This window comes from Xyrauchen texanus, chromosome 40 (assembly GCF_025860055.1).
Source record: "Xyrauchen texanus isolate HMW12.3.18 chromosome 40, RBS_HiC_50CHRs, whole genome shotgun sequence".
Classification (NCBI taxonomy): domain Eukaryota; kingdom Metazoa; phylum Chordata; class Actinopteri; order Cypriniformes; family Catostomidae; genus Xyrauchen; species Xyrauchen texanus.
The window spans coordinates 13,717,047-13,732,747 of record NC_068315.1 but is presented as its reverse complement, the minus strand read 5'-3'; the positions used below and the strand labels follow the sequence as shown (position 1 = coordinate 13,732,747).

Genomic DNA, 15,701 nt, shown 5'->3' with positions numbered 1-15,701 from the left:
ATTGTTTGCAGTAGCCTTAAAGAGGGTAGTGCACACACACACGCACACACACATGGATGGCATTCCTCTCCCCCTCAAGACTTGCTTCTGTTGTCTCTTCTTTTGTTTTGTTCCTTGTAAATTCCTGGGGAATTCTGGCAGTGAAAGCCATCTTTACTGAGGGGTCCATCTGGAGAATGGGAGACTGAGATAGAGCAACATCTTGGATGCACAAGGTCACTTGGGCTTTTTAAATCTCATAAAACTCTACCAATCTGCCTAATTGCATCTGTTCCATTTCATGCAAAACCATTATTGTGTGCACTTAGTGAAACCAATATAAATTGGTAAAATTAGTGAAACTTAAATCAGTCTAATTACTGACTGGTTGTCAGTAACAATGTGTAGTTTTGTGATAATTTATATTTTACTTGAAACATGAAATGAGAACATAGCAGATATTCTGAACTGAAGAATAAAATATATTCCAGCTTTGTTTACTGTCCCTGGACTTCAATTGTTGAGGATAAGCTTGTGTTGTCCAGTTATGGAATTTCTTTGTGCAGTACAGATGGAACATTTACACATTGCTGGGTGAAGTTAAGATCAAGTGGAGTTTGAGAGAGTGTAGCTAAAGGGGGAAATGTGTGAATGACTGAGAAGAACAGGTAGAAGATGGTTTGGTTCTTTGAGCTGCACACAATATTGTGTTCGACCCTCTTTTCAGACTATACTCTGTGTTTCTTAGAATGGAGATGTTGGTTTCTTGATGCTGCGCATGGAAACCATACAAAACTTGACCACATGGCATCTATTTACAGAGCAGGAGCATGTGCTTTTTATTTTAGAGGCTAAAAATAAACCGAGGCACATCCCAATCTATCTTTTCCATCAGTTTGCAGATTCAATCTTTTTTTCTGAGTTGTTTATAAGCACCTCTGCCCATTTTCTTTTTCTTGTTGAATTTTTTCCATTTCAATTTGGCTGTAGATCTGTCATATCTGTCATAGATCAAAAGGCATATCTGCTTCCATAGCTACCCTAAAAACACAAGAAACTATATTATTGTCTGTCTTGAAAAAACAGTACTTGAAAAGAGTTGACAGCACAGTATTTAAAGTTTTGGTAACGCACATTATGGTTACATTTGCTATCATTATTTACCAACATGAATTGACAATGAACAATACTGTTACAACATTTATTCATCTTAGTTAATGTTAATTAAAACATATAGTTAAACACTTTTAAAATCAAAAGTTGTATTAGATAACATTAGTTAAAGCACTATGAACTAGCATTAACTAACATTAGTGAATAGTGAATTAATGAATGAAAAATGGAGTGGTGGTGGCATAGTGGGCTAAAGCACTAAACTGTTAAGCAGAATGTTGTCAGTTTGATCCCACAGCCACAACCATTGTGTCCTTGAGCAAGGCACTTAACTCAAAGTTGCTCTGGGGGGATTGTCCCTGTAATAAGGGCACTGTAAGTCGCTTTGGATAAAAGATGCAAGTCAATCAAAGCTTGATTCATGATTATATCATGATAGTGCCAGGAGACAAGATTTATAGTGAAATAGGAGTTATATTTTGGACTGTTTCTCACAGAAAATTGATCTTATTGCTTCAGAAAACATGGATTAAACCACTCAAGTTTTATGGATTGCATTTATGCTACCTTTATGTCTTTAAAAATATCCTTGTTTGTGTTTTGCAGAAGAAAGAAATGTATGCGAGTTAGAGACAGAATGAGGGTGAGTGTAACAGATATTCATATTTAGGTCAAAATGACGAAGCGAATGAGGGTGAGTGTAACAGATATTCATATTTAGGTCAAAATGACGAAGCGGGACACAATGATTCCAACTCAGGTATGTCCATTTTTATTAACAGAAAATAAATATGTTTGCGTAAAGTGCAATGGTGAATCTTCAATTCAAACACACAAACAGCTTCTCAGCCAGGCTCTCTCTCCCATTCGGTGGACTGGGCCATCTTTTATCTCCCCGACTCTCACTATGAACATGGAAATGGTAATTAGTCACAATTCATCTCAGGTGGATGTCCTTACCGCTTTCCCTCTCAGCAGAAAGGCGCTTGACTACGCCCTCACCTCCACATACCCCACTGTCCGACTCAGGCTGGGCGAATAGTCCTGACTGCCCACTCCCCCCCCTTTCTGGAGAGGAAGTCTACGACAGCCCTCTGTGCGCCCGTTCTGTGGACCACCTTGAACTTAAATGGCTGGATTGCCAGATACCAACGGGTGATCAGAGTGTTAACATCCTTCATGCGGCAATTGGAGCGGGCATGGTCTGAATAGAGGGTTAATGCTAGTCCCAACAAATAGTAGCGGAGAGTGAGGACCGCCCACTTGATGGCCAGACAATCCTTCTCTATGGTGCTGTACTTCGTCTCTCTCATAGTGAGCTTCCGTCTAATGTACAGCACCGGGCACTCTTCCCCCTCAACCACTTAGGACAGAACAGCACCCAGCCCCCTGTCCAATGCGTCTGTCTGTAAAACAAAAGGGAGAGAGAAATCAGGGGAATGCAGAAGCAGCCCACCACAAAGTGCAAACCGAATTGAAGGGTCACAAATTGGTCTAATCCAAACGCCGTGGAGAAGGCCGTTTTTCATAGGACATAGGCATTAAGGGGATATACCAATATGCCTTTGTCAAATCCAGTGTTGAACAAAAGTGAGCCGAGCCCAACTGATTGAGCAGTTTGTCAATATGAGGCATTGTATAAGTAGCAGATTTCGACACCAAGTTGACCTTTCTATTATCCACGCAGAACCGGAACAAGCTATCACTTTAGGCACGAGAACCACCAGGCTGGCCCAATTGCTGTGGGATTCAACTATTACACCCATATCAAGCATAGCCTTTAATGTTTCCCATACTACTTGTTTCTTGTGTTCGAGTGAGCGTTAGGGATGACTACATAACACTACCCCTGGGGTTGTCTCGATGTGGTGTTCTTGAGCTTGTAGCAAATTCTCCTGTGAAAGTCGCCCCAGTGTGTGGAGTTTTGCTGTCAGGTAAAGAGTGTATTGAAATTCATTTTTACTTTGTGTAGGTCCCTCCTCCCAGTTTTCCTTCATGACTTCTAAGACGCAACGGGGCTTACACCCATATAATAATTAAAATGGGGAAAACATTGTTGAGGCTTGCGGGACCTCTCACACTGTAAATAACAGGGTTTCGAGCCACTTATCCCAATCCCGTGCATCTTCGTGCATGAACTTAGGAATCAGATTTTTTAAGGTATCATTAAATTCTTCGACCAAGTCATCCGTTTGTGGATGATACACCCATGTCCAAATAGATTTAATACCCAATAATTTGTACAGCTCGTGTTGTGTATGCGACATTAAAATAGTGCCCTGGTCAGTGAGGATTTCTTTAGGAATCCCCACTCGGGAGATTATTCTGAAGGGGTACCAAGCTCCGCAATACCCGTCGGTCCTCTTCTTGGCCTCAAAGTTTCACCACGAAGCGCTGTTGCTGCTACGCCCACAGATCCATGAGGGCCTGGTGTTGAGGCTGGTGGATGCGGGCGAGGGATCGGAACACTTCCTCCGGTGGCGAAGACGACTCTATAGCAACATGCCTTCCTCCTTATCCCGGGATTCAGCACCAGTGTAACAGATGTTCATATTTGGGTCAAACGGAGGAAGCGAGACACGGCCATTCCAACTCCGGAATGTCACTATTTATTAACAGAAAATAAACACGTTTGCTTAAAGTGCAACAGTGAAGCTTCAATTCAAACACACAAACACCTTCTCAGCCAGGCTCTCTCTCCCTTTCGGTACACTGAGCCATCTTTTATCTCCCCAACTCTCACTGTGAACATGGAAATGTTAATTAGTCACAATTCATCTCAGATGGATGTCCTTATTGCTTTCCCTCTCCCAGATGGGCGCTTGACCACACCCTCACATCTACAGTGAGAAATTGAGAAAATTATCTTTAGTGGGTGAAATATTCCTTCAATATATACATTGCAACTTTTGTTGCATGTATTCTTTCCATTTCCATCCTAAAATTAAACTCTACAACAGCACATTCAAATCAGTGACAAGGTCCAGGATACACATTACATTAACCCAGAATGCATCTCTGTGTCTATATTTTGACCTCTCACTCCTTTTGGCCCTTTTCTGCTTACTTTCAATTCCTAATCTGCTATTTGGGCTATTATGGCCATTGATGCTGTGGCTATGCAAGTTGATGAGTACTGAAGGTTGCCTTTTTTGCTTCAGGTCTGGCCCTGGGGATTCACAGGAACTTGGAAATGAGTTAGGCCTAGTTATTACTGAAAGTAAAGAAAACATTATCTCCTATTCTTGGATAAGATGAAGTGGGGTGGGTGTTTGGCTGCACAGGTGTTTAAGAGAATCAGCTTAGAAATTGTATATATATATATATATATATATATATATATATATATATATATATATATATATATATTGTTTGTGCAAAACCAAAGCCTGTTGGCTGTTTTTTTTTTTTTAAATGCTTTCTTCGATATACCCCACCTCAACTTCTGTTTCAAGATACAAGAACACAGGAAAGAAAACCTTAAAGAACAGAACATTTAATTTGTCTTCAACCTGTGACGACTTGCATAATGTGAGGAAATGAGAATGGCTAGTTCATGCCTTAATGTAACAATGTCAAGTGCTCATCATAGGCTCAAATTATTTCCAACAATTTGTGAAAGCTGGACACGAAGCTTGAAGCTTCATTGCTGTTAATGAGGGTACACATATCTCAAGCTTGGAGATTGGCCATGACAGCTTTGTTCCTTGCCAAGGGAGCATTTTTAGAGCACAGTAAACCAGAGGCTTTTTTTCCTTAGAAGAAAACCTAACTTCCGAATCTCTTCATTGTCTAAAATTGACAACTACAAATGTCCAGAAACAACTAGTAAAACCCCACAGAACCACAGATGATGAATAATTACACTTTTCCAGTTCATGAAAAACCACACAAATCACACAAATACGTACACCCTTTTGGTATACTGTATATACAGTATATTCATGGGTGTATATACAGTGCATTCATAAAGTATTCAGACACCTTCATTTTTTCACATTTTGTTATGTTACAGCTAAAATGCTTCAGAAAAACATCACATCAATCTATACTCCATACCCCATAATGAAAAGACAAAAAACTGATTTTTCATAACTTTGCATATTTAAAACTGAAATATCACATTAACATAAGTATTCAGACCCTTAACTCAGTGCTTAGTTGAAGCACCTTTGGCAGCGATTACAGCCAAGTCGTTTTGGGTATGATGTGACAAGCTTTGCACACCTGGATTTGGGGATTTTCTGCCATTCTTCTCTGCAGATCCTCTCCAGCTCTGTCAGGTTGATGGGGCCATCGATGGACAGCCATTTTCATGTCTCTCCAGAGATGTTTGATTGGGTTCAAGTCCAGGCTCTGGCTGGGCCACTCAAGGACATTCACAGAGTTGTCTCTAAGCCACACTTGCGTTGTCTTGGCTGTGTGCTTAGGGCCATTGTCCAGTTGTAATTTGCACCTTCAGCCTAGTCTACGGTCCTGAGTACTTTGAACCAGGTTTTCATTAAGGATATCTCTGCATTTTGTTGTATTCAGCTTTCCTTAAATCCTGACCAGTCCCTGCCACTGAAAAACCCCTCACAACATGATGTTACCATATATATAATTATAATTTATTCATTCTTATAGTTATGAGACATAGGAGAGAAAGCTAAATTTGGAGAATGGTGTCGTTTGGTGGTCTTCTTGTCCACCCCTGGCCACCCCCTAGCTCCACCACTGCCGGGAAGCTCTCCTTTCTTCACAACTGTCCCATCAGCCTCCACAATGGCCCATCCAGTGTGTCGCTTCCTATTGATGTAGTAACTGGATCCATCTACCAGAACTCTTTTACTGGACCTTCAAGAGGAATTGGATTAATTGGACCAAGATGTGGTAATCCCTCATGTGGTTCCAACAACATTATTGAGAGGTTAAGGGTTGTGTCTCTGAATATTTCTACTCTTATATCCTTATTCAGCAGAGCTGCCTCCCATTTTTCCCTTCTTGCATCCATAATGGTTTTGATGTTCGTGTTGTTCAACAAAGTCACTATACTTTGTGGAGTATGCAATGTGACAGTTTGTGCTCCTATTAGGATTTCCACAGCCTCTACAGCACATATTGTACTATCTAGGGCTTGTATACAACGTGGTTGGCCCATCATAGTAGCTGGAATCTTTGTGGAAAACTTTGTATCGATCGCCTGGCTTTTGACACTGCACTGCTGAGTAGGTTTCATCTCTCAAACTAGTCTATCAGTGAAATGGCAGGTGACAATCAGGAAGCCCAGGGCTGGGGCGGAAATCAGTTTTTCCTTCATAGTAGTTAAAGCTTTGTCTGCCTCTGGTGTCCACTCCAGGCTTTCCTCCTTTATACAAGTCAATGAGAGGGCTGGTGATGCTGGCAAAGACAGGTATAAAATGACAGCAGTAGTTAAAAAGTCCTATCACCTTCCGCATTCCTGTGACTGTTATAGGTTTTGAAAGTTTCTGTAATGTCTCTACGCACTCTGTTGTCATTTTCTGCTCTTCGACAGGTATATCTTGGGCTAGATAGATTACCTTGTCTCTGGCCAGTTGTGCTTTGTCAGGGTTAACCTTGAATCCTCCTTTGTGAGCTTGTAGGACAATTTTCAGTGCAGCTATGTGGCTGTTTTCATTTGGGCTTGCAATCAACATATTTTCATATGTCATAAGTTATCAGCATATTGGAGGCAAACACTCCCTGAATGTTCAATGTCAGCTTTTCGTGCAGTCAGGAACTGATCCAGAGCCCGATGAAATGCAACAGAGGTAAGATTGAGACCTTTTTGGAGTCAGTTCCGGACATGCTGTTTTGCTCCCACAGTGAAGGCCAGTTTTTAAAGGGATCTTTCATTTACAGGTATTGACCAGGGCCCAGTTGTTCAGAAGTAATCTGATCGGATTTCGGCTACCGGATTGGATAAAATCTTGAAAACTGGTTGTTCAAAAGAAAAAAAAAAAAGGATTCTGAAATCGGGTTAGATCACGTCATCCAGTATTGGTTTTGATCAGGATCCAACCTTCAGTATGTGTTGTTCTAAACTTTTTAGTAGGATTGGATACCAATTGTAACCGGAATAGTTGTGTCCGTTTGATTTGGGCATGCATAATGTTAATCACCTAATTAGAACCAGGTAAGGTTGTGTATGTAGGGAAGGTTTCAGGTGGGTCTTTGGAAGCCTGTTGACTGGTGGCCGGCTGATGCAAATTCGGACACTGGCAGATTTTTCCATTGCAGTAAAGATTGGGACTATACGGGTCTAGTGTTTGGCTGTGGCTGCATTTGGGTATGTTATCATGTAGGAGTAATCGTGCTTCGTTGAGGGTGAGCTGTTGGCTGTACACTTTTATGTCATTGTTATTTTAGGGCACCCAGCGCTGTGTTTTTCAACTGAGTAGTTGATGCGGAAATGACCAACGTGCTGATGATCATGTGGGTAAGCAATTGTTTTGTATGCACTAACCTCTGTAAAGAAGCTGCTGTTTATGAGTTTCCCTCTTTATCGTAGATGAAGCGGCACAGGTTGTACGATGTCCGGGTGTGCTCGCAGATTGACAATTGTGACCGCGGCCTGGCTTCCCCTTCAGCTTTCCCTTTTATTTTTGTTGATGCAGGGTTTTTGTCTTGCCCTGTGGCTTATGTTCGCTGGACTGACCACATTGAGCTCTGCATTGTGAGATTGTGGAATTTGAGTATCTACTGTGCATAGGCACCACCATATCGTCTTGTTTCAACCGGGTTGTGACTGCTACAGTATGTGAGTCTGTGTATTGTTTTTGTCATAATTAGTCCTTGTTTTTGATTCATTGGGGAACTTTGATTTTGTCTTCGTATTCTGTCTAATGTGTGTGTGTGTGTGATCTGTTAACTGCGTGTGTGCGCGCGCGCGTGCGTGTGTGCATGTGGAATTATCCCATTGTAAGTACATTTGTTTTGTGTATGTAAAGTGAGTGGATGTGTAAGGTAAAGTTCCCATCCCTGGCCTGCTCATATCCCCCCCAAAATTTGCAGGCTTTCTTCCTCACCTCTGAGAAACACCTCAACAGCCACAAATAGACCCACACTTTATCTCTGTGCTCTAGGGACCAATCTGATTGATTAAATTTAATTCCATTAGCTATATAGATGATATTTTTTTATTTCATGCACTGTATGTAATTGTATTTTTTTCCCTAATAATGTTAAGGAAACAATCATCACTGTAAAACTATTAGTGTTATGAGGTTGCTGTATTTTGTCATCATTTAAAGCTCTACAGTTTTAGAAAACTGTTTAAATGTAAATCACTGTTAGTTTTCATAGGCAAAGAGTTTCATGCCTGGGGATATTGTTTTTTTCCCCCAGTCATTTAGGACTCTGTTCATTAAACGTAGCTAGCCGTGGTGTTTCAAGAATGTATTGTGCGTGCTGGGTCTCCTGCCCAGTTTAATTTTTACAATCGAAAAAAAACAAAGCAAAATATGAACCGGCCCATATGTCTCTCCTTCAATTCACCCATGCCTCATAAAAAAAAGACTCTCTCTCTCTCTGCATACCGAACTATCAACAACATCAATTACACTGGGGAATCTGCTGTTCTTTCTTTGTTCTTCACCTTTATCTGAAAGCTTTATAAAGCTTTAGTAATTCATATGGTGAGACAATGTGCTGATAAAATTAAAGAACAATAATAATCTTTTTAATGTTGAAAAGTTAATCCAAAGTAAGTTTGTCTAGCACAGTTGAACCTAATGCTGTTAGTGATATGAGGGCATGGTAGTGTGAGTCAGCATTCCATTTAATTAAATGAGAACAAATCTGACTCAGATCTTTTGGAGTTGTGCAGATTTGTAGATTTTTAGATCTATCACTTATATAACTTCTCAACTGTTGTGTATATTTATATTGTGTATTATGTATGTATGCATGTATGTGTATGTATACTGTACTATTTAGAATAGCAGTCTGAGATTCTATTCTTCTCACCACAAATGAAGTTATCTAAGTTACCGTAGACTGTCAGTTCAAACCAGTCTGGACATTCTCTGTTGACCTCTCTTATCAACAAGGCATGTCCATCCTCAGAACCGTCGTTCACTGGATGTTTTTTTTTTTTGGCACCATTCAGAGTAAATTCTAGAGACTTTTGTGTGTGAAAATCCCAGGAGATCAGCAGTTACAAAAATACTCAAACCAGCTCGTCTTGCTCCAACAATAATGCCACTTTCCAAATAATGTTTTTTCCCATTCTGATGGTTAACTGAAGCTCCCGTATCTGCATGATTTTATGCACTGCACTGCTGCCACACAATTGGCTGATTAGATAATCACATGGAAGATTGTTGGCGCTGTGTGTGTATATGTATGTGTGTGTGTGTGTATACAGGGTTGGGAGGGTTACTTTTGAAATGTATTCCACTACAGATTACAGAATACATGCTTAAAATGTCATTTGTAATATATTCCGTTAGATTACTCAAGGTCAGTAACGTGTTCTAAATACTTTGGATTACTTCTTCAGCAATGGTAGATTATTTAACTTGTTTTAACTATAAATACACAATATAGACAATATAATCTATTATACAAAACACCTGTTCACCTTATTATCACCTTACATATAATACCTTATTTCAAATATAAAAGCAATAAGGTACTGGTAAGCTGTATTGTAATTTTTGAATATAGAATATAGTCCGCCCTTTAGCACTGAGTATGTTCACAAAATAGCACACTTTCGTACAAATATACTGTAATCCTGTGACCTTACCCAACTTTACTGATATGGTTCAAAAGCATCTCTATTTGTGAATAAGTTTTTATCTTATTATTTCTCTCTCTCTCTCTCTCATACTTTTCAGCCTGATGAGTTGACGAACGCTCTGGAGATCAGTAATATTGTCTTCACCAGTCTGTTTGCTCTGGAAATGCTTCTGAAACTGCTGGTCTATGGCCCTTTTGGATATATCAAGAACCCCTACAATATCTTTGATGGCATTATTGTAGTAATCAGGTACTCATTCTGCTCTGGATCCCTCTTCAGAACTTCTGAATGTGTATTAATAACATTTCATGCATCACTGTATATTGACGTTCATCTTCATTTCAGAAAAAATTCACACTGGTATTTTGTTATATCATAACAGTGACAGCCAGACACAGTGCAGCTATCACTGTGTTTGGACATCTGTTGCCTGTTCAGTCTGATGACTGTCAGCTGTCATGATGAGTGCTTCAATTTCACATCCATCCATTCACATTTTTTTTTACGTAAATTAGATAAAGACGTTTGAATGCTCACAAAATTTGCCATAGTATGCCGTTATGATGGGATTATGCATTTATTAGTGGAATAGTTCCCTCAAAAATAAAAATTATGTCATCATGTACTCATCCTCATGTCATTCCAAACCCACATGCTGTTTTTTTTTTTTCGTGGAACACAAAAGGAGAAATTTTGGAAGAATATTTATGCAGCACCTGCACGCAAAAACAGTTCATGGTGACCATGGCTGTGAAGCTCCTACAAGGTTAAATAACAACACAACGAAAAAGCACTATGAAGGTAACATAAAAGTAGTCCATACAACTCATGTACCATATTTCAAGTCTTCTAGCGCTGTATGTTTAAATGAGGAATAGATTCTGAAGTCATTATTCACATCCTTCACTATAAGATGCCATGCAGGTGTCACAAGTGCAACATGATTGGAGCACAGCATGAGTGCATCATAAAGACATGTCTGAGCCTGAACCTTTATTTCAGCCTCAAAGCATTTGAAGTCAGCTGTCTGGAATTACTTTGGGTATGTTATAGACCCACGAGGCACCATCAATGTTGATGGTTATCCAGTTTGTTGCAAAAAGTATCAGCTCAGGTGGGAAAAACTTCAAACATTTAAGCACAATTTCTGTGAGCACTACCTCACGGAATTTGCAGAGATGAATATAAGTGGAAATACAGTATACAGTATAATAAATTATAGCCCCTGTTTCATAAAAACACCAGATTCAATTTATTTTTATATGAATTGTAATTAGTAGATAAATTAAAGTTATGCTTTCCGTCACATTCACAAATGAAGCAAACGGATTTAAGCACTCATTCAATATAAAGATGTGTCAACTGTTTGTTCATTTACCTAAGTTCAGTGCAACAGTTGGGCCAATAAGTTGTTTGATACTACTAATACATAATTTTTTTATTTGTAAAACAAAGTACTAAATAGGGTTTACAAATGTATGGCTTTTGGTGTGCTGGAAATTGACAGTATTCATACAGGAAACTGACAATGAAACTTTTGTATTGGACAAAATGCCTATAAATAAACAGCAAATTAATAATATATTTTCAGTAGGTTTTGTTTAGAAGTAAACTAAATCACAAAATGCAACAAATTACTGAATGCATGCAAATGCATATCTGAAGTGTTAAGCTGTGCAATAATCATTAACAATTACTATTCAATTTCATAAATCATAAAATAATAATAAAAAAAAAAATGGTACTTCTGTACATGTTACACATTTTTTTATTTGTATTTATTATTATTGTTTTACCAGGAAGTGATTTTCTTTTTTTCTTTTTCATTGTCAGATTAAAAGAGTGTCCTGATGGTCAAGATCAAAAGTTAAAGGATTAAATCAAGAATTAGTTATAACTGAAATATATTTCAGACATATTTTATAACCAAATATTAAACTGCTAATAATATGATCAACGCACCTCAAACCATGAACCATAATACCATTGTAATTGGTGTGGCAGATATCATACCATGAAAATGTCTTAACATTACACTCTTAACGTAGACATGGGCTGGACATTAACTTCCGCAGAAGTGATTATACTGTCAGTGAATAATTGTAGTGAAGACGCCGGGGCAGTTGTGTTAAGATCAATGCACAGCTTTACCATAAACAGTATAAATAGTAAAACAAAGTAGAAAATAAAGGGAAAACAAAAAGGTAAGCAAAGGTTCGGTACACAGGCAGACAGTCCAGAATGGCAAACCATGTAACTCCGAGAGGCAGAGGGGTAATCTGGTTGTAAAGCGGTTCAAGGGAAAGGAGGACGTGAGAACCGGCTTCACAATATAACTAATAGTTTAATGAAAAACTTAAACCAAAAGACTCAAACACACACCCATAGGATGGACAGCTGCCCATAAACGCTCTCTCTCTGTTGCACTACCATCCACAGTCGGCCTTTATCCCTCTCGGAGGCTTGATTAGCCTGATAAGGGTATGTAATAGGGTATGCCGGGTGTGTAAAATCTTGACCCAGCCCCGAACTCCGCACTGTCACACTGGTAAATGGACATAAAATCCAAAAACTCACAAGCAGGCTGGGAAATATGAGAAAACCGGCAGGAGTCAAAACACCGGGTAAACAGGAATGGTAATAAATGCTCAAGAAATGTTGACAAGGCAAACAAGACTTTGCAATGAATAAACAGGGAACTTAAATAGACTTGATTTGGAACAGGTGGGTGAATAATCAGTCTGACCGGAGGATTATGGGAGATGTAGTTCGTGAAAGTGAGTACTCAGGGGATGGTGACATCTGGTGGCATACAGGAGAGATAAGAGTGGTGGTGGTGACGTAGTGGCTAAAGCACAGGGCTTTTAATCAGAAGGTCGTTGGTTCGAACCCCATGGCCACCACCATTGTGCCCTTGAGGAAGGCACTTAACTCCAGGTTGTTCCGGGGGGATTGTCCCTGTAATAATTGCACTGTAAGTCGCTTTGGATAAAAGCGTCTGCCAAATGCATAAAATGTAAATGTAGATAGCAGGTGCTGAAGGTGTAACAGAGCCCCCCACTCCCACACTGCTCCTGACATGAGGAGGCTGTCTGCGACGGGGTCTACCTCGACCTCTGGGAGCGGGACGATTACAGAAATTGTGGTGGAATTCAGCGATGAGTGCAGGGTCCAGAATGTCCTCAGAGTTAATCCAGGAATGCTCCTCAGGGCCGTAACCCTCCCAGTCAACCAAGTATTGAACCATCTGACCCCGCCGTCGAGAGTCCAGGAGCTTATGTACACAGAAGGTGTGGCACCAGTTTTGGTTTGAGCAGGGAAATGTGAAAAGGGTGGGAAACACGGTAATTAGCAGGGAGCTAAAGCTTGAATGACACGGGATTGATTTTACGAAGAATATTGAAAGGACCAACATACCTGGGACATCGTTTCTTTCACGGGAGTTGCAATAATGTGCTGTATCCAAGCATCAACAGCAGGACCACAGATGGCTCCTAGGATGCACTTGAAAGGAGTGGTTCCGGTGGCTGGTTTGAACAATAAATTGAGCATACTCGGCCCAGGAAAGGAAACAGCTCCAGTTGTGCTGATTGACTTGACAGTAGGCCCTGAGGAATTTACCAAGGTCCTGATTTAGACATTCAGCTTGATCATTGGATTGAGGGTGATAACCAGTGGTTACACTCACATTGACGTGGAGTAACTTAAAGAATGCTGACCAAACTCGGTAGGTGAATTGGGGCCCACGGTCAGACACAATGTCTTCAGGTAGGCCATAGAAATGGAAGACATACTGGAACAGGTTTTCAGCACATTCCATAGATGAGGGAAGCTTGGGCAGAGGGATGCATCTACAGGCCTTAGAGAAGCGGTCCACCGTGGTTAAGATGGTAGTGAAACCCTGAGAGTTGGGTAGATCCGTGCCGAAATCCACTGCGATATGGGACCAAGGACGTCGAGGGGCAGGTAGAGGCTGAAGGAGAGCAGACGGGAGCTGTCGTATGAATTTAGAGGTGGCACACACATTGCAGTTTTTTTTATTTATTTATTTATTTTTTTTACATAGTCTGCAACCTCAGACGCTAGGTTCTCCCACCAAAACCAGTTTTGCACCAACCTGTAGCTTGAGTGCCTGGGTGTCCTGAACATTCCGAGTCATGAACCCACTGAAGAACTCTGTTGCGTAAGGAGCATATCTAGTGGGCAGTCAGCAGACGTAGTTTCTTGGTTCTGAGCTTGAGTAATGTCTGCCATAATGTCCCATTGCACTGGAGCAACAATGAGAGTAGGTTGGATAATGGAAGTCACAGGGTTTTTGCCAGTAGTGGACCCATAAATGGCGGTTAAGGTGTCGGCTTTTGTGTTTTTGAAGCCAGTTCGAAAGGTGTTGTTGAAATTGAACCTGCAGAAGAAGAGAGAGACCATCGAGCTTGTCAAGGATTTAAGCATTTTGCAGACTGAATGTACTCCAGGTTGCAATGATATGTGATTACCAGAAAAGGATGACGAGCTCCCTCCAGCCAATGTCTCCACTCCTCGAAAGCCACCTTCATGGCTAAAAGTTCATGGTTGCCTACATCGTAATATCTCTCAACAGCTATAACTTAAGTGAGTAGAAGGCACCGGGATGGAGCTTGGTGGGAGATCCTTGTAATTGGGAGAGTACCGCACTAACTCCTGAATCAGAGGCATCCGCTTCCAGCATGAAGGGTCGCTTTGGGTCTGGATGATTTAGAATGTGGGCAGTGGTAAAGTGATGATTTAGGTCATCAAAGGCTTGACGAGCAGAAGGTGTCCGGTTTCATTTCTGTGCTTTACCACGGAGCAATTAGGTGAGTGGGGCAGCCACTAAGCTGAAACCTTGGATGAACTGTCTGTAGAAGTTTGCAAAACCAAGGAAGCTCTGTAGTTCTTTGACAGACACGGTAGTGGCCACTGTAGCACAGCTTGTACCGTGGAAGAGTCCATGGTGACCTCCCCAGGGGAGAGGACATACCCCAAGAAAGAGATGTTCAACTGGTGAAACTCACATTTCTCCATCTTGGCGTATAGTTGATGTTGAATGATGCAGTTGAGCACCACTCTGACGTGTTGAACGTGCTCATCAAGGGAAGAAGAGTATATCAGAATGTCATCGATGTAGACTATGACCCATTTGCCAATAAGATCTTGAAAAATGTCATTAACAAAGGCTTGGAAGATAGATGGACTGTTGAAAACTCCGAAAGGCATTAGCTGGTATTCGTAGTGGCCAGTGTGTGTAGAAAAGGCTGTCTTCCATTCATCCCCCTCCAGGATGCGCATTAAATTGTAGGCGTTACGAAGATCCAGTTTAGTGTAGATCTTGGCACATAATAATGCTGCTGGTACCAGAGGGAGGGAATATCAATACTTAATAGTGACTATGTTCAGGCCTCAGTAGTCAATGCATGAACAAAGACCCCCATCCTTCTTTCCTATGAAGAAGAAAGCAGCAGAAGCAGGAGAAGTTGATGGTCGAATGAAATCCTTTTCAAGGGACTCCGAAATTTACTCCTCCATAGCTTTAGTCTCAGGTTCAGATTAGGAGTATATCCATCCATGTGGAGGACAGGAGCCTGGTAGAAGATAAATGGCACAGTCACAGGAATGTTGCAGAGGAAGCTGCATAGTCTTTACTTTACTGAATGCATCCTGGAGATTTGAATAACAATATGTTTGGATCGAAATCTCCTCAGTGAGGATCGTTGTGGTGCTTACAGGAGGAAGAGAGATGGGTTCAAGAAGGTTGAGGCAAGACTGGAGACAGGAAGTACTCCAATGAGTGATTTGTCCATCTCTCCAGGAGATCTCAGGGTTGTGAAGTCTCAGCTATGGCAGGCCA

The 15,701-nt window shown here is 40.8% G+C and overlaps 1 protein-coding gene across 1 annotated transcript in view; it reads left to right on the top strand.

The window, feature by feature from the left end:
- The window catches only part of cacna1g (calcium channel, voltage-dependent, T type, alpha 1G subunit), a 174,152-nt gene that overhangs the window by 61,034 nt on the left and 97,417 nt on the right, over positions 1 to 15,701 (top strand). The window contains exon 9 of the mRNA XM_052112236.1: positions 9,936 to 10,087. Within this exon, the coding sequence (XP_051968196.1) occupies positions 9,936 to 10,087 (152 nt within the window). The remainder of the gene's footprint in view (positions 1 to 9,935; positions 10,088 to 15,701) is intronic.